Consider the following 18,796-nt stretch of genomic DNA (forward strand, 5'->3'; position numbering starts at 1 on the left):
CACCAATGATATGACTTTATTTTCAAGAAAAAATAATCAGCTCCATCTACCCTCATACACCTAAACACAATCCGGTGCAACCAATTGGCTTTAGAAGTCATCCAATTAGTATATAAACTCCATCTGTGTGTAATTCAATGGCAGTATAAATATAGCTGTTCTGTGAAGGCCTCCGTTTCTTAGGAAACACCAGTGAAGAAACAGTATCACAAGCATTAAGGAACACCAGACAGGTCTGGGAGAAAGTTGTGGAGGAAGCTGGGTTGTGCAACAAGAAATATTTCCTCAAGATCTGAATGCAACACAGAACTCTGCTAGATCCATTAATTAAAAATTGAAAAAAGTACGGTTCAAATGCAAACCTACCGACACATGGCCATCTACCTAAACAGGTAGCATTGGTCAGAGAAACGGCCAAAAGGTTTGTGTTCACCCTGGAGGAGCTGCAGAGAGCCACAGCTCAGGTGGGAGCAACTTTGGACAAGACATCTTTTAGTCATGCATTCGACAAATGTGTTCTCTACAGCGGAAGAGCAAGAAGAAACCAATCACTGAAAGCAGTTTGCCACAATCTAGCTCTGCATCGCTGTGAGGGAAACGCACCAAAATAGCTGCAGCTGTAATAGTAGCAAAAGGTTGTCCTAGAGGGGTTGCAAGCAACATTTTGTAGACCTTTACTTTTAAAAACTTAAGAAAAAAACTCACCAAACAACTTCTATCAACTTTACAACTATGCCCTAATGCGTTTAATGTTTTTGTAACAAAAAAAAACAAAACAAAAAAAAATGATGATGATTATGGCTATTTCTCATGAAAACTGACACTTTTGAATGATAATAATACCAGTTTTTGACTATTTTTATCCGCTTTTTGTTTCACAAGAACATCTCAGTACATTTGCACCACACTACGTAACTTGTGTGCTGAAGACGTTTTATTTTCAGAGCAGTATTTGGCTATGTAGTGGTAATAAACTTTTAAATCTTTTTATTTTAATCACTTTTATTAATGTTGGAATAAATAGTTTTAGTCATATTGCCCATTCCTAGAAGCATTGTGACAAAAAGTAAGAAAAAAAAGTTTTTACTGTGGTATCTGTAAGTATCACATCGCTGTCACCTAAAAGCAGAAGAAGTGAAGACTCTCTTCTGAAAGAGTTTAATGGAAGTGCCTGCGTTGACTTTTCTGCTTTAGGGTTGTGTGTCGGTCAGGGGACACGAGGTCAGCTGCAGCCACACCCGGGAAGTTTCCTGTCACTGCTGACAGAACGGCTGTCCTCCTGATGTAACTGCAGCAGGTCTCACTCTGTCCACTGACTGAGCTCTGACAGCTTCTGTCTGCAAAGGTAACTCTAAGTGATGCACATGTGAGCGTGTGGGAGGAATGCAAGCAGTCTGAAGAAGAAGAAGAAAAAAAAGAAGCATTGCTCTTAGTGTTGTTTCCCACCAAACTTTCATTCTTCATCAGCTAAAGCCAACACATGACTAATACTGAAACAAATGTTTTAGTGCTGTGTAAATTTCTCAGCCAAGAATACTTAGGATAGTCAACTGGGTCAGCAATTTAAAATAAATAAATATTTCTTTAAGCAACACAGAGAACCAATGAGCAGCTACTATATCTGATAGAACCATAAAAAAAAAGAAAAAGAGAATAAATATCACTCCAAAGACGAATTATCTGCAACCTGGAGAATGTCATTTCAAGCTCAAGATACAACTCATTTGAAAATGCAACAGTTTTGACATTTAATCCGAGTTTATCTTCATAAAGAGAAAGGCTACGAGCTTGATGACAGACTGGCATATTCACCGAGGATGGAAACAGCAAAACCCTGGAGGGATTACGCCGATAATCTGATTTGCTGTCTGCTGAACTTCACAGTATCCCAACAGCTCAGTCTGTTGGGTTAGGTTGTATTTGTAGGGCAGCTGCACACCTCGTTTATGACAAACCTCTAATGAGCTGCGAGTCTGCTGGTATACAGACTACAGATTATCAAGTGCGAAACGCTTACAAGGATTTGTGAAGGACGTTTAAAGAGAGAGCTTCTGTATAGCACAGAATGACGACGCAAACCCAAACCTCAGTAACCACCGATCAGAGACCGAAAGCTTCCATCCACAGGTACAAGAATATAAACAGCATTAGAGCCGAGTATCTTTACTCCAAGAATTAACTGTGCCAATGTTACATTGCCTAACAGCAGATAAGTCTCTTCACTGGCTGATTTCAGATTAGAGCAGCACAATAATCCTCCAGGCTTCACTGCAGGGTCACAATCTCCAGACAGCTCATCAGCAGCAGCCTGCTGTTGCTGAAAATCTCTCCACTTGGTTGGACAGGTCGCACAGGGAAGAAGAACCAGGCCTTTTATAGTTCTCTGAAATCTACAAATGACAAAAAGCTGACACACAAAACAGACGTCATTTGTTCTGGATACTAGCCTTCTCTTGTGGCCCAAACTGACAGCAGATGTTTCAAGCCAATAATTGTTAGTTTTTGTTATTCTGAAGCTGATTTTTCTTGTAAAGAAAATGCAAACACCTACTGAACCACCTGAAACGTTGGCCTATCTCTTTTCTTGTCCTGCATCTGTTTCGGCTTCACTTATCTTCAAAGTTTAGTCCAAATCAACAGAAAATGGCCCAAATCTCAGGGCTAATCATGGTCTGCAGAAGTATTAGACTGTAGACTGCTGTAATATCTATTTCAATTTACATTTAAATTTGGTTTCAGTTGTAATTTTTTATGTTTACTTGCACGGCTTTTCTTCTCTGATTGCATTTTTGAGTGCCGTATTTTAGTTTGTTGCTGAATCAAAACAATTTCTCTCGCAGGATCAATAGAAGGCCTGGCTTTTATTAAACATGTCTGTCTTGAAAAAACAGCTTAGCGCATTTCAGGTTTGATTGATGTTTCGAAAGTAAATATTTCCTTGACAAATCATTTCCTCGAGGAGACTGAAGACAGCACCCCAGACTCATCGGCCCTGTTCTGGGCTCTCAGGTGTCGGATTCGCAGGCCTCTGTCGCCATGCCGACTGTCAGAAGATTACGCTGAGGCAGCGCAATTGGCCATACTTCCCATGAATGCACAAACTGATAGTGCGTCTTGCGAGAGGAGGAATACTTCCTCAACTTTTTCACAGCACAACAGCAAACGTTATTTTTTTGCTAGATGAGGTTTACTGACACAAAGCAGCGCACAACTGTGAAGGAGAAAATTTTGTTTTGTTTTTTTATAATTGAAACTGGTATTCAGTCCTATATTTGAACACTATACAGAACTCTTTTCTTGCAATAATAGCTGAAAACGTGTCTAACAACCTTTGAAGACAGAGACATCAAACTCTTCTCATTTTATTTGAAAAACAGAATAAGAATCAGGTAAGATCACTTGTAAAGTCTTGCACTGAGGACTGTAGTCTGACTGAAAGGTCAGTTTGAGGTTGTTTGCAGCCTCCAGTGGGTTTAATTCCAGGATTCAACAAGATTTAGGTCCATTCATCTTTCCACTAACTCTCATTGATTAATTACTTTGTCTGTATTTAAGGGTAACAGAGTAAAGCAGGCTGAATACAAATGCACGCCACCCTTTCCAGATTTTTTTTAATAATGAAAAAAATTACATTTTATTTTATTTTTTACTGATTTATTTCGAACATGATAGAAGTATAAAATGATGAATTAGGGGTGGGCATTTATCATCTTGCATATTATTTATATTTATCAAGAAAAACTTTAGAAAAACACAAAACTGACAGTGGTAGTAAATGTTATTTTTGCTTTTTTCTCCACTGTCGGTCCCTTGAGAGCTTCAATAAATATAACTAAACTCTAAAATATGAATGAATGCAGTTACTGTGTAGTTTAGTGATATAAATCACACTTTTAATTAAGTGGCATCTTGGAGAAGCCTATTTAAATGAGAATGTTTTTCAAGAACAACATCTCTCTTTGTGAATGTTGTCACTGACGTAGTTACCTAAAAAATACGTACCGTAATTTAAACTTTATCAATACAACAGTGGGAAAACAAAATATCGCACTAAAATTTTAAGAACATTTTGCCCACCACTAAGATGAATCCATCTCCTTCCAACTCACAAGTATGAGCAAATTTGTATCTGTGTGTCATGTGGGATGGAAAAAACGTGAACGTTCGTGTCTTGTGAACAGAACAGTGAACGTAAACCTAATCTGCTTCGTTTACTTTCTCCTCCATCCCGTCTGGTTTGCCAGACAAACGTGGATGATCCCTCTTTACTCACAGTCCGCCTGCCGTCCTCATACGATGAACGCCTGGATCATATCTCCTGCTCTGACCCTGCATAATTACACTAAATCTCCCATTTGTCCAGCATGTATAAACAGCTTTTCCTGAAACTCCACATTGCCTCCTAATAGATCCCAGAATCATCAGCAGGCCTGAAGATGATTCCGACTGTCAGCCGGGCCCAGCCAGCCAGTCCGGGCCGTGCCTGGATGGCAATCACATTATCCCGACACAAGAACACAGACAGACAGAGAAATACAGCGATCAATATTGTGCGCTGACGTCTGTCGGAGCACTTAGGGTTCCTCCCAACAAGATGCTGTCTGCCACAACTGAAAGAAGATATTCAGCTTTAGTAAATGTACTTATCGCGGACAATGCGAGTGAAAAACGCCGAGGCTGATACGTTTCTGCCTTCTGAGCGGCAGGCTGCAACAACAATGGGGCTTGCGTGGAGAATAATGGGATAAGATTACAGAGCGCCACTCTCAGTCACCGCAGTTCCTGTTTTGCGCGTGTGAGATAATTGGCTTGTCAAAAACCACAAAGAAATCACAGCGTTTAATCAAAATATTTAACTCTCCTGCTTATCTAACCAGCTGAGCAAAGGTTTATCTGTGCTTCGTGTGGCTGCCGGCGGCCTTATGAAGGGTCCGGCACGTATGAGCGACACATCTCCAGCTATCCATCTCCTTGTTTCCCTCCCCTCGCTCCTCCGCTCTGCCTTGGCATGCTTTGCTCTGACAAATGCGCAAGATCCAGCTGCTGCTGGAGAAGCACAGGAGGTTGGGAGGGGAGGTATGGATTGGAGAAAATTGGATTTGATAGATAAATGTCTGAGGATAGCATTACTGCTCTCCCTTCCCCGTTACATGCGTGCGCGAGCATGCAGCTCACACTCCACACGCAAGCGCACTCGCACAGGTAGGGCCACACAGCCTGCTGGTGTTGAGTAGACTGTTTTTCTGAGGGGTTCCACTCAGACAACTCATCTCAATAGCACATTAATGTTTAATAGGATCTAAAAATATCATGACACTATCATACTCTGGGCTTTTTGTGTGCCGCCTGTTTAGTTGCTGTTGGTGGAAAGAAATCAAACACTTCCAAATCTCAGATTTACGGGGACTTTAACATGTGCGTTTATTTGCTTTTGAGCACTTAATGGTTATAGGTCCACTGCATAATCTGGTAAATTAACAGCGAGTTAAAAGCTGTGATTTAATGAGATAATTTTGTTTTTCTAAGTCAGCAGTACTAAAATGGCGTGATGGATGAACATGCATCAGCTTGCTTTTTTCTTTTTTTTTTTTTTGGCTGGAGGATCTTTACCTGCAGACTTAGGAGTGAATTTGTCCCGGTTGGCAGCGCACACAGCAAGCAACCTGTAGCCCAGGTCCAAGTCGAACCCCTGCTGAGCGGCAACACGGCTCACCACCTGCAGAAGGAGTCATAAATCAGGAAGTGTCTCTTTAGGCTGTGTTAAAACCCGGCAATCCATCTTTTTTAGCCTCAGTGATTTGCGTGTGATTTCTTTACTGTACATAAACCTTCAGCTCTGATCAACACATTTTAGTTGGTTTTCAGGTTTAGACTCCCTCCTTCACATTTTTAAGCTTCGACAAATACTGACAATATTGTAAAGTCATTCAGATGATCAGAAAGGAAAAATTATGCATCATTTTGAAATCTTTTCTACAAAAAAATAAGAATAAAAATGTAGTATGCATTTGTAGTTATCCCTGTATAATACCCAGTCACTTAATCAACTCCGTTTTCTTGTTGTTGCTAAGCTAAAACATCCCCAGAGCATGACACTGCCACCACCATGTTTCACTCTGGGCATGGTGTGTTCAAGGTAATGTGAGCTTTTAGTTTTCAATTACAAATAACTTACTGCATGTAAAAAAAAAAAATTAAGGGTTATGAATATTTTTGCAAGGCCCTGTGTTGAAATAACTTCAGGGAGAGTGTCAATTATTTTAGTGACAATAAGTAAAACCTCTAGACTTTAACATTATATTACAGGAAATCCTGAGGGATGCGAAATAGGATTACATAGACATATGCAGAGGGGAACTACTTCAACACACACTGACTTTCATCTAACGAGCCTTTTACAACCCCAATAGATATTTATCACAAACAACAAAGCAAATACATCAACAAAAAGTGTCAGTAACTAGATTTATTAGGCAGGAATTAATCATCATAAATAACTTTATACTTCCAGTGAGTGTAATACATTTATGTGGACATGTTTAGGCGTCATCAGCACGTCAACATAATCCATCCGGCCAAAACTATTATGCAACCTCTGCTGAAAAACGGTCAAAGTAGTTGCTGTCAATCGTTTGATTTCCCTCGTAAGTGGGTTGGCCCCTCGGTTTACACGAGGCAGGCGGCCAGCTACGAAGGCCAGCCTAGATTCGACATGGATTTAACAGTGTTTCACCTCATAAGCCTTTTTTTTTTCAGCCTAATCTCCCTCGGAGGATGTGCATGCGGGCCCATAGTTCTGTCAATATGAAAACAGTGTTGGAATAAGTGCTGAGAGGTTAGTGGGTTGCTCAGATTTGTGTCTATCTCTCCTTCCTGGAGAAAAAATAAATAAATAAAACAAAAACAGCTTTGTGCTTTAATCTTGCTTGTTGCTGGAAATGGACATCCTATTTTGCCTCAGGTCAGCTTCTGATTGACAATAACCTCTGATAGGTCCAGAGGAGACGGTTCTGTAAGCTCATTTCATTTCATACAGTTGCCTGGTACAAAGATCATTCACCCTTTGCACAATTCTCAAGATAATTCAGAATCCTGGGACCTAGAATCTCCAATCATTCCAGGCAAATATATGTTTTCTTCTTTCAAGCTGTTAGAACAACCAGTTAGCATGTAGATAGTTGGAGATAGCATGTAAATAAAGACCCAAATAGTGACCCCCAGGATGCCACTATTTGCAGCAATTCTCTAACAGTCAGTCTCTGGGATATTTACTCAACCTTCTCAAAATAAGCTTGAGAGCTTGTCCAATCTTTTTCACTTCAGTTCCAGTTGTTTTAGAGCTTTTAATAAACCCTGATGGCGTATTTAAGCAAGTTTAAGCATCCATCCATCTTTGCAGCATCATCAGGGAGCGGGTACCCATCTCTAGTGGTTAGAGGTCAAAAGGTTGGACACGTCTTGGACAGACTGTCAGTACATCAAAGGAACACATAGACACATGGGACAATTAGCCATGCACACACTCAGACCTAAGGGCAATCTAGAGAAACCAATTAACCAAACAGTCATGTTTTCAGAATGTAGGGGGGAAGCCAGAGAGCCTGGGGAAAAACCGCACATGCATGAGGAGAACATGCTAAATCCATGCAGAGAGACTCCAGGCGGTCCAGGACCTTTTAGATGCAAGGCAAAGGCTTAGGTATGTGATAATTTTCATGTAGTCATTTCTTCATCTATGAATTTTACTTTTATGTAAATTTTTTATATACATTTGTTGAAACTGTCACTATATTTACTCGGTTTTTGGTTGTTGTTTTTGTTATCTGCAAAAAAAAAAAAAAAAAGAGCACCTCTGCCTCTAGTGCTAACTAGAAACAACCAATCAGAGCTCAGGGAGAAGTCGTAAGAGATCGATCTTTTCGCTAATTATCTGTCTCATATTACACTGCCAAAACTTTTCATAACAGTTTGCAGATTTAATTGAATGCCCCTTTGTCCATTTTGAACAGTAGTTAACTCCACATGTTTTGTGTCATGAAATATGTATACGCAGAGAACACAAGAAGTTATGCACTATAAAATAACTGCAAGTAAATTCAATTTTGAACAGAAATAAATTACGCAGCACATTTGCAGCCACTGGCTTTTCCACACCTACTTGACACAGAATGCACATATGCAGACAAAAAGCTACAATTACATCTCAGAAAATAAGAAGCTGATGGCAATGGCAGCAGCTGTGTCACTGTCATTGCCTCTGGTGCCACCGTGGAAGAGCTGTACATGCAGAAGATCACAAACAGAACAAGCAGCCTCGCATGTGGCATCCGTTTGATTTGCAGAGTTACTCATAAGAATGCTTCGACTTGTTGCTAGCAGTAATTCTTCAGATAAGCAGCAATTTGTTCTCAGAGTCTAATGAAACAATTTAGCTGATGGAAGGAGCCCCATGCTGAGAGGGATTCTGGCAGTGGGCTCCATTGTACAGCTCTTTATCACCCTTTAAGAGGCTTTTATTTTGATTTAGACGTTAACGATCATTTATCTGTTTGCTCTCGCAAGAATATTGGCTGGAAACAATAACCTCGGAGTTAGGCTTTTTTTTTTAAGTTAAATATTTATGCTTGCTGGAAGGGCTCAGGTAGAACTAAACGTGTGCATGTTGTTAGAAAGAAAAATCCTTTATTTTGTTCCACCAATTTAAAGAACAGGATGCCAGAGAAAGTGCTGCCGGGGCTGAAATTCTCCGCATGTAAAAAAACCCCTCTTCCATCTGTTGCTGCACACTGACTAAGAGAAGACTGCTAAACCTTTCCCTAAAAAGAAAATGTTGCTATTTTTCATGTAGCAAAAAGCAGACTGTAAGAACCGCGTGACAGATATATGCTGGTGTGCACCTTCTCTTACGTTACCAATAACAGCGTGTCTGAACAGTTCCAGTCTGGTTTACAGAGACTGTACCTGTATAAATGCAGCCCTGGTCAAAATCACAACTGACTGAATTTGTGTTGCTAACCATCAATCAGAGTTTTGAATCTGATAATATCTCTCATTATGTTCTCCAGCAGAGATTATAATCAGTTCGTCCCATTTGCCTAGTACCTTTTGCACTTCGACTGGTCACAAATGCCGCTGCCAAGGCTATTACCAGACTTCCTTCTGCCGAGGATTTTCTGCCCTTCAATAACTTTATTAGCGTCCTGTTAAACACCGCATTGATTTTAATCCCCTCCTTCTTACTTTGAAGTCTCCCCATAATGTTACACCTCCATATCTGTTGTATATTGACTCACTGATGGTCCTTCACAGATTCTGAGATCCACATCTTCTACTTCCTTTGATTTACCACATTACTCACGATGCTAACACTGACTTAACACTGAGCGATCATTCCTAGGAAGACTCTCCCACAACCAAGTTAAAATTGATTAAAAAACAGTTTCTGTGTTTTCTTACGATGTTTAATTTTGGGGAGTTTTTTATATTGTGTTTTTGCTTTTAATAGCCATTTCCTGCATATTGTGATTTGGTACTATAGTTGTTGTCCTTCAGCATGCTTTTATTTGTTTAAAACTATTGTTTTAATACTCAAGGTTATTCTAATGTGAGAATCTCATACCTGGTTATAATTAGAATGCCTTGCCGATAACCTTTTATAAATTGCTTTTAAAGCAATTTGCAGAAAAACAAAGACACAGTCCAAACATTGAAACATAAAAGATGTGGACACATTGTATCGTCTTCTGTTTTTTGCACTAAACTATGCGCGTCTAATTATTGTTTTGCTCCTGTCTTCTAAAAAGTACCTGGAAAAAAAAGAAAAAAAAAATCGACCAAAACCATAATTGTAGTTTGCATACCGTCAGACATCCCATGAGACTTTGCTCGAAAGGTCGCTGGAAGGCCCGGGGATCTCCACACCAGTCGAGCAGCTCCGTAGCAGCCGAGTGGAAGTTGGCCGGGTTCTGTAAGTGCTGTGCAAACACAACATAGACCCATTAGAAGTGAAAAGAATAAGTGTTATTTCTTTCCTCACGTTTAGTACAAATTTAAAAAAAAAAACCCCACTGAAAACCTAATCGTTCTGCAGCCTCCAACCTGCCTTGATTTAGCGTCTTGTGTTTCTGCACAACCCTGTGAGGACCTTGACTCTTTCCAATCTACGCCCACTTGGAGCTCTGCTGCATTGTGGGAAGAAGATCACACCCATATCAACAATGATGCCAGTGTTTCTTGCTAATCTCTCTTGGCAACACCCATCCCTCGCCTCCATGACCCGCACAGCAAACGAAGCGTTCCCTCCAATCTTCTCTCTCCCTCTCCCTCACTCTTTACCTTATTCATTGCCGGTTTGCAGAGTGTAACACACCAGAGGTCCACTGCCTGACTTGGCTGCGCACAAAGAAAACAACCTTGGTCCTGGCAGCTATGTGTGCAGGCTCAATGTGAGCCGTTGGTGTGTTGTCTAATCTCTTTCACTCTCTGTCTGCCTCTCTCGCTTGTTCACTGAGGCCTGAAACAGTCGAGTCTTTTCTTCTCACTGTTCGAGGGCTTCTGAGGCTAGCAGGACACAATAAGCGGTTTTTAAAATTGAGCTCCCTTTCTTCACTCCTCAGAAGGTTAATAGCTCTGAAACGGCGCAGAGCTGCGGCTTGCTCAGTTGGCGAGACTGGAGCCCACTTGAAAGCTTTTATTATTCCTATCTGGAGCTAAAGCATCTTGTTTTGTGTTTTCCTGCAGAGGAGGTAAAACTATTGTTCTTAGAGGGCAGCGGAGGTGAGTGTTTTCTGAAAGAGCAGCTATTTGACAACAAAAAAGGACCTTCCTTGCAAACATGACGGGGATGCCTATAGAAAAACCCCTCTTTAGTGATGTCATGGGCTTCGAGAGAGACCTTGGAAGAGTTGGGTTCGGACTCTCGAAGGTGTTTGACTGATAGCAAGACAAGAACGGTGAGTGAGAGAGAGAGAGCGGGAGATGCTCTTGTTGATTAAGAGCGAGAGGAGAAGAGCCTCTTCTGGATGAGTGATATCATCTGGCATTACTTCTGCCTGATGGGAGGCGTATCAGCCTCCAGCATGAGGAAAATCAGACCTTGCACAGCAGGGGCTGTTTGTCTTGATCTGAGCCCAGCTCCGCCTGATGCAGCGGTCACCAATGACAACCTCAGCTCTGGTATGAGAGGGGGGAAGAAGATGATGTAAAGAAATATCTCTTCTGAGCTGGTGAGGGTGGGGCGTTTTACAGTTGTTCCTGTAGTTAATGCCGTTCAGGGGTCGGATAAGGATAAGAACGGGGGCTGCAATGACCACCGGTGACGACTGCAGCGCGAAAGAAGCCGAAGAACTGACAGAGAGCCCTCTGTGAAATGATTTACCTTCTCTTCAGGCAGCTTTACATTCGGCTGCTCAGTTTCTACCTGGCTACTTGCAATAAAACACACCGCTCAGCTATCTGCCAGATTTTCCCAAACCAAAGAAACACCCTTCTGGCAGCTCAACGCTCAGTGACTAACCCTTTCAAGTTGGCTTTACTATGACTTATTTTACAGCACGAGCTGGCATGTGTATAAACTCCACTAGAGTTCTGACTTTCATCAACTTAATCAAAGCAGCAACAAAAAAATGACACAGGTGACTTGATTTTAGGAAATTAATTTGAAATCCCTGACAGTTTCAATGAATCTGCAAACCACTTGGAAATGTATTCTTACAAACCACAAAACATGACTTGTTTTGACAGGGCAACGATTAGTCATGAGCTCCACAAATCTGGCATTTATGGAAGAGTGGCAATAAAAGCCAGCGTTAACTGAAAGCCATGTAAGAAGTCACATTTGCCGTTTGCCACAGTCCGTGTAGGAGACAAAGACAAACGTGGAAGAATACGTTCTGGTCACAAGGCAGCAACATTAAATCTGCATGTGATGGAAAGTTAATCTACAATGCCGTCATCTTATACACGCCGCACCCATGAAAAACATTGTTTTGGCAGCATCATGGAGTGGAAATGATTTTATTCAGCCGTGTTCAGAGCTGGTGGGAGGATGAGTGGACTGTAGAAAACCTTGCAGAGGCAGCAAAACACTAACAACCAAAGTTCACTTTCCAGCACCACAGCAACAATGAAATAACTTGGATCAAAGCATACTCGGGTGCTGTAATGGCCCAGTCAAAGCCTAGACCTTAATCTAATTTGTTGCGTGATTCAAAAACTAGTTGAAATTCTTTTTCCCCTTATAATTGATTAAAATAATGCTGTGTACTGTAACAATCATTAACTAGAGCACATTAAAAAAAACGTTGTCTTTATTTATTATTTAACACGTGACAACAACATATTAGCTGAAGCGCTTTCAGCTTCAAAGTACAATTGTGTGATGACGATAAATTACGGCATCGTTTATTCAAAATTGCTCCCAAGCCAATTTGACACAGCTCAAGTTATTTTTGTCCTCACAATTTTACAACTACACACTACGTCTTAAAGCAGGGGTCACCAACTCCAGTCCTCGAGGGCTACCATCCTGCAACTTTTAGATGTGTCTCTGCTCAAACACACCTGGATGAAATAAACTGCTAGTTTCCAGCCTATTGCAGAGAGGAATGCATGCTGGTGAGGGAATTCAGACATTTTGGAGCAGAGGTGAATCTAAAAGTTGCAGGATGGTAGCCCTTGAGGACTGGAGTTGGTGACCCCTGGCTTAAAGGGTATGAATACTTTTGGACCAGCTCAGGCAATCAGTTAATTCTGCTCAGCAGAAACACAGAAGGAGAGATGTGTCGTCTCCTAATCTCAAAATGAAAGCGCTATTTTACTCCATTACTATCCTCTTCATTTATTTTTTTATTTTATTATTATGACAAGACAAGGCATCATTTAGATGTTGTAAGATATAAAGGCTCACACCCACGTATCATAAACAAATATGCCATCAGCCAGCCAGCAAAGTCAAGCAGCCCATGAGCTCTACAGACCATTAATCACACGCAGAGGCGGACGCCCTGGGATATGTTAGTGTCTGTGAGAAGTCTTCTGAAAGCTGACAGTCAGGGAAGCATTTAGGCAAAACGGCAGCGAGGGCTGGCATACGTCAGGAGCTGGCAGCATGATGTCAGAGAACACAGAACGAGGAGAGACAAACTCCCGAGTCCGCTATGCAGCTTTGAAGTCTGCTCTTGTGTTCATAGGCAGATTGCCTCCCTCTGTGGCCCTCTGCAACATGATCTGTATGACTGAAGCTGAGGGCCCAGACACACTGATGCCTAAATAAGGTGCTGAAAGGAGAAAGTAAGGCTGGGATTTCTTTTTTTTTTTGTCTTTGCCCACTTGGAGTCCGTTTTCAAAGAGCAGTAAAGAAAAAAAAGGAAAAGCAGGAGTTTCACTTTATGCCCACCTGTTTGATGCACTGCAGCCTGTCGTTGGTCTGCTGGATATGCCGGTCCATTGATGGTAACGTGTTCATCTTGACGTCTCTACCGGGACTCCATTAAAAGTTTTTTTGTGTGTGTTTTTTACTCTGCAAAAAGAAAACAAAATAGGAGATGTACATCTGTTAGAACGGTCAGGACCATTGTATATGTAGTTTTAAGCCTGCGAGGTTCAAATAGCTTTTCAGGCATTTGAACAGAAAACCTGATCAGACAGAAGAATGGACCAACAGGACCATTTTCTCCATAATCTTTTACTAGACCTGTAAAACCTTGAAATCAAATTCCACATGTTTCCATAGTTTTCCTGAATGCACAGGAGCCACGGGTTACCATGATATTCTTTTCGGATCAGTGAGAACCAACAATCTCGGCCCCGTATTCTACAACTCCAACCATCACACAGTGGAGGATTGAGTCGGGATTAATAGGTATCGTGCTGGTTCACCGATGAGGCCTCCATCCCCTCACCATCCCTCTGTGTTTATCTCTGTCAGCGTTGGTCCTTCCCACATTCCTTCACACAAAAGACCAACTGAGGAACCACAGGTGGGGGGTGGAGGGGCAGGGCTCCAGAAAGCTGCTCGGCACTGATAAAGGGTCCCTCAAGATTCCCCACCGAGTGAAACCAACATAACAGAAGCAAGACGCTCGGTCGGGGAGTTTTCATTTCAGTCTGGAGTGCTTATCTTTGATTGACTGCTGCATAAATGCACAGCATTTAACTTAGACACACACATTTAAGAGCATGCGAACTTAAAAATGCTTGAATTCTTTACTTTGATAAAAGCAACAAAAAAAAAAGGTGGAAAACTTCAAAGGAGCACTTTGAGAATGACACTGTATTGCTAATCCTCTCCGGTTTAAGTATTACCAGGGTGGAATTACCTGGAGTGCACTTAAACACACAGCTTGCATGAATAAAGAGAAATTCTGGAGGAAAGAATTTGTCAAAAGACCTTATTTATTCTTATCGCCTTCTGCTGAGTGGTGTTTATAAAAGCAGTCAAAACCGCCTTCCTCTGGGTCTAACTGCACAAATCATAACCATAACATCGGGCGGCCTTATCCTGCCGAGCTGCTGTGCCTCCCAGCGTCCAGCAGATGTCTCCCTCTCCTGCTGCTAACCACCGCCTCCCTCTTTCATGCTTTCCACCTGCAGCAAGTCGTCCAGAAAGGGCTCCTTTAAAGCCTTTGACAAGTGCTACAAATCCCATTCAGCAGCAAACGGCTCTGCCTGCCGCTAACAGAGCACGCTCCAGCCCGGCGCTGGCCATCTGACCTTGTGGCTATTGATTAACTGGTTCTCCTGCAGCTCCACACCCGGCCGTCCCAACACAGTGAAAAGCAAAGATGTCACGCCTCTTTTATGTTTCTCTGTCTGGGTTCATTTTACACAGTGGTCTCACCTCTGATGGGAAACATGCACCACCTTTGTTAGTCAATGAAAAGACAGACCTGTAGGTTCTGAAAGGAAAAGGCGAGTGAGGTTGAAACAGCTGAGCAGGCGTCGTAACCGAGATGAGAATCCACCTGGCAGGTCTTTTAGTGGCTGTTGCTCGAGCTCTGCGCCCCTGTTCAAAACAATATTGTGTGACCAATTAGGTTTCCCTGCAAATAGAGCTGAACTCCTTCTGCTTCCACCATTTTTCAGAAAATATACACATGGCTGTAAAAAAAAAAAAAAGCTCCAAATTTAGCATTTGTACAGATTTGTTTCCCACTGTAGTTTGACAACAAAGACAACCAGAGGACAGTGTTCTGCTTATGCTTTTTCCGCACTGAGGATTTCAGATCCACATTTAAGTTTAGATATCCAAGATAATAAAAGTATATACAAAATGCAGCTTTTAAGCAATCGCATTTATTTTTTTAAAATAATAAAAGTCAGCAATTGGCTGCAATCTCTGGAGGATTTTTGGTCCACTCTTCTTTGAATAATTCTTTTAATTCAGCAAAGTTGGACAGTTTTTGAGTGTGTCTGGGCTGTTTAAGCTCATCTAATAGCATCTCAGTTAAGCATAGACTTTGACTAGACCACTTAAAAACCTTCATTTTGTTATAAAACTGAACTGATTTCTCAAAAAAAGAAGCTGAATCATAGTTAAGAAATAATTTAACAAGGAGTGGGGGTGATTTTTTCACATAAGACAAGGCTGGTATCAACAGTTTATCTCCCCTTAATAAATGAAATCACCATTTTTCTAATAGTACCTTTGACATTAAAAATTGTTATATGAAATTATGTGACAAAAAGCCAACCGGAAGAAATCAGTTACAGATATTAAAGTTACTATTACAAATTAGACATTTTACCACCACTGTATAGAGGTGCAAAACAAACAAACAAAACAAGAATTACACATTCAGTCATGAAGCGCACATTACAACCTCCTTTTTAAACAACTGAGGGAGGATGCAGCTGCGTATCAGAGAAGAGTAACAAGCCACATGTAACACCAACATCCGAGGAAGCGTCTGTCTCCTCCTCTTGCCGTCTTTCTTTGCTACCCTCCCTTTGCTGCATGTCTTCGTTCTCTGAGCAAAACAAGCTGGGGAAGCAGTGTGGGGAATGCGTGCTCTGAAACAAAAGCACAGCAATCCGAAAGGCGCTGGAGTATGGAAGCAAGGGGGAGAGCAAGAAGGGCTGGGCTTGACGAGGAGGAGAGGCAGAGGAAAAACACAAAGAGCGTGTTGGAATTATCTTGTCGTTACACGTCCGCACACACTTTACTGTACGATCACTCGCAGCATGAGCGAGTTCTCATTTCAGACAAATGACTACCACATTAGTCAGGTGCAATGTGCTGCGTGAAAGCGATCAGTCACTGAGGGTTACATGGAAGTATCCATGCTGGCGGTCCTGACAGATGTCAGTACTAGCAGAATTGGATATCGGTAGATATCACATGTTGCCATGGCAGCATAAATACAAAAAAAATAATACAAAAATTAATTGTTAGCTTGTACAATTCAGTTTTTCTGTGGAGCTGTGTAACACAGGCTGCTCTCCCTCTATCACACAAAACACAGTGATTGAGAGTCAGACTTGCTTGATAAACCTGTAGTTGTTAACTCGTATTTATTTTGAATAAATCTTGTTGAAGAAACACGAATCTCTTGTGAAGTGTAGCACATTACATGTACCTGGATGCAAAAAGAAGATGAATCTGTAGTTGTAAATCTGTAAATGAAGTATGCTTTAGTTCTTCTTTAGCTGAGTTATTAAGTGAAACATGTTCTATATTTTACTGTATTGTTCGATTTCCAGTGCTATATATACTTATGTGAATATTTATTGAATCTCTGACTGATAAAGAAACATAAAGCAATTTATTTATTTATTTTAATCATAGTAGAATCAGGTAATCCTGGCAGAAAAAACTAAGAGAATTTAATCTGAAGTACATTTTCTGGACTTTATCATTTTAACATTCTCCACATTGATCAAAAACAGAAAGAAATTCCCAAAAAGTATGGAGGGTTTTTTGAAATGTGCTAAGATATAAATTAAATTAAATTAAAACTATCCACTAACGAGTAAAAATGTCTATTTTATGTTATGAGGAACTGTGGTTGGCATTAATATTAAAATATCTGCTTTGGATGTCCACTGCAGTCGTCCTCTCTGTGTTATTCTTGGCAGGACAATTACTTTTTACAAGTATCAACAACAAGTCGTTTTGCCAGCAGCAACACTCTGAGGACACTTTGCTGCCATGTTTATCCATTTCTAAAATAGTTTGATTGATGGAAAACTGTCCTATTTCATTTTCTTTTTGACTGCTTTTCAAAGGTTGCTTCAAACATTCATATCCCTTGCCTATTTGGTTTATGCATCGTTCAACATCTTCATCAAAATAAGGACACTTATAGAAGCGTGCAAATATATATATATATATATATATAAAAAAAAAGAAATTAATGACTATTTCATGGGATTAGTCCAAGGTTAAAATGCCGTCATTGTAAAGCAATAAAAAAAAACCCAAATCAGTCCTATTACCAACTAAACATCCTAGAGAAACATGTGAGTTTCAAGGTGAGCCTTAAGGGAATATTTTACTTAAAGCTGTTGATGACATTTTTTAAGGTTTAGGGTTGAATAGATTTCAAAAAGGCCTTGAGAAGGAAGTACATTCAATACGTAAAAAGATTCGCTGCTCCGGATGGCATCTTCGTAAAGGCATATTAGGGAAGGTGCTGCTGCTCTCTCTTCTCAAGCTCTGGTTATTGAGAGACTAAAGTGCAGAGGACACCAACATAGAATATAAAAAAGCAATCGCTGTGAAGTTTGGCGTGATATCAACTTCATTAAGGAGAGGAGGAAACTATTCCTTCTGCTCCCTTGACAGAGGAGAAAATCCTCCTCTCCTTTTCAGGACCACACCTCCTCCCCCTCTCCGCCCCTGAAGCCCCTGGCCTCTCTACCTCTCTGTGTGCTTTATGCTCTTCTCCTCTGTAGCCCTCAGACATCATTAGAGCCACCCAGCATGTCACTTCCCTAACACCACCTTCCATTTTCTGTTCGATCATTTTCCTCTCCTCATCCCTCATATCTCAACACTCCTGCCACTCTCGCACCCCCTCCTCCCTTCCTCCTTTTAGCTCTCCTCCTCCTCCTCCTCCTCCTCTTCCTTCTTCCCGTGGCCCCAAGTGGGAGCTGCCATAACAGGAGGTGGAATGGATTCATTTGCTCTAATGTGGTTTGGGCTGCAGCGTGGCACGGCGCAGAGCGACACTTTATCCCAGCGCACAGGGCTTCTCTCCCTCACCGTCTGCAGTTCATGTGTTTTCAAACAGGCCAATCAACACCACTCAGCTGCACTGGCCTCTATCTCTCATTCCCTCCCACATACACCGCTCTAAGTATGTCTGCAAAAAGCCACCAGCCATCTCTCCCTCTCTTTCACACACACACACACACACACACACTATTATCTCTAATGGCAAACTCTCATAGCCAGGCAGTCCCCTTTGCTGCCTTCATTTCCCCGCCGTCCAGTCTGGCCTGTCCACAGCTGCTGGTTCTTCGTTGCCTCCAAACCGACCTCCACCGTCACTCTTCCCACTCTGCGCATTTGCCTTGTTCCTGCTTATTTTCTTGACTCTGTTAATCCTCTCCTCCACTTAATCTCTCTTGCTCTTCTTTTCCCTCTCAGCAAAGCCAACTATTAGTCATATTGCCCCCACTGGGCTTTATAAAACTCAGCCCTCTGCACACCCTCACAGCCACTTGGCTCTATAAAAATGTGAAATGACTTGTCCCAGGGGTGGAAAAAATAAAAAATAAAACTCCAAATAGTCCCGTTTGTTTATCTTCTGTTTTAATGTGACAACTACGGGAGCAGCGGGCAGCTATGTGA

The 18,796-nt window shown here is 41.4% G+C and overlaps 1 protein-coding gene across 5 annotated transcripts in view; it reads right to left on the minus strand.

Moving 5' to 3' along the window:
* Positions 1-18,796, minus strand: part of zmiz1a (zinc finger, MIZ-type containing 1a) — a 124,796-nt gene that overhangs the window by 28,028 nt on the left and 77,972 nt on the right. For all 5 annotated transcript variants that reach the window (XM_008429483.2, XM_008429481.2, XM_008429482.2 and 2 more), the window contains 3 exons: positions 13,397-13,519; positions 9,861-9,974; positions 5,611-5,716 (listed from right to left, as the gene is read on the minus strand). In XM_008429483.2, the coding sequence (XP_008427705.1) occupies positions 5,611-5,716; positions 9,861-9,974; positions 13,397-13,465 (289 nt within the window). In that variant the 5' untranslated portion in view covers positions 13,466-13,519. The remainder of the gene's footprint in view (positions 1-5,610; positions 5,717-9,860; positions 9,975-13,396; positions 13,520-18,796) is intronic.

The sequence above is a fragment of the Poecilia reticulata genome, linkage group LG15 (genome assembly GCF_000633615.1).
Source record: "Poecilia reticulata strain Guanapo linkage group LG15, Guppy_female_1.0+MT, whole genome shotgun sequence".
Classification (NCBI taxonomy): Eukaryota; Metazoa; Chordata; class Actinopteri; order Cyprinodontiformes; family Poeciliidae; genus Poecilia; species Poecilia reticulata.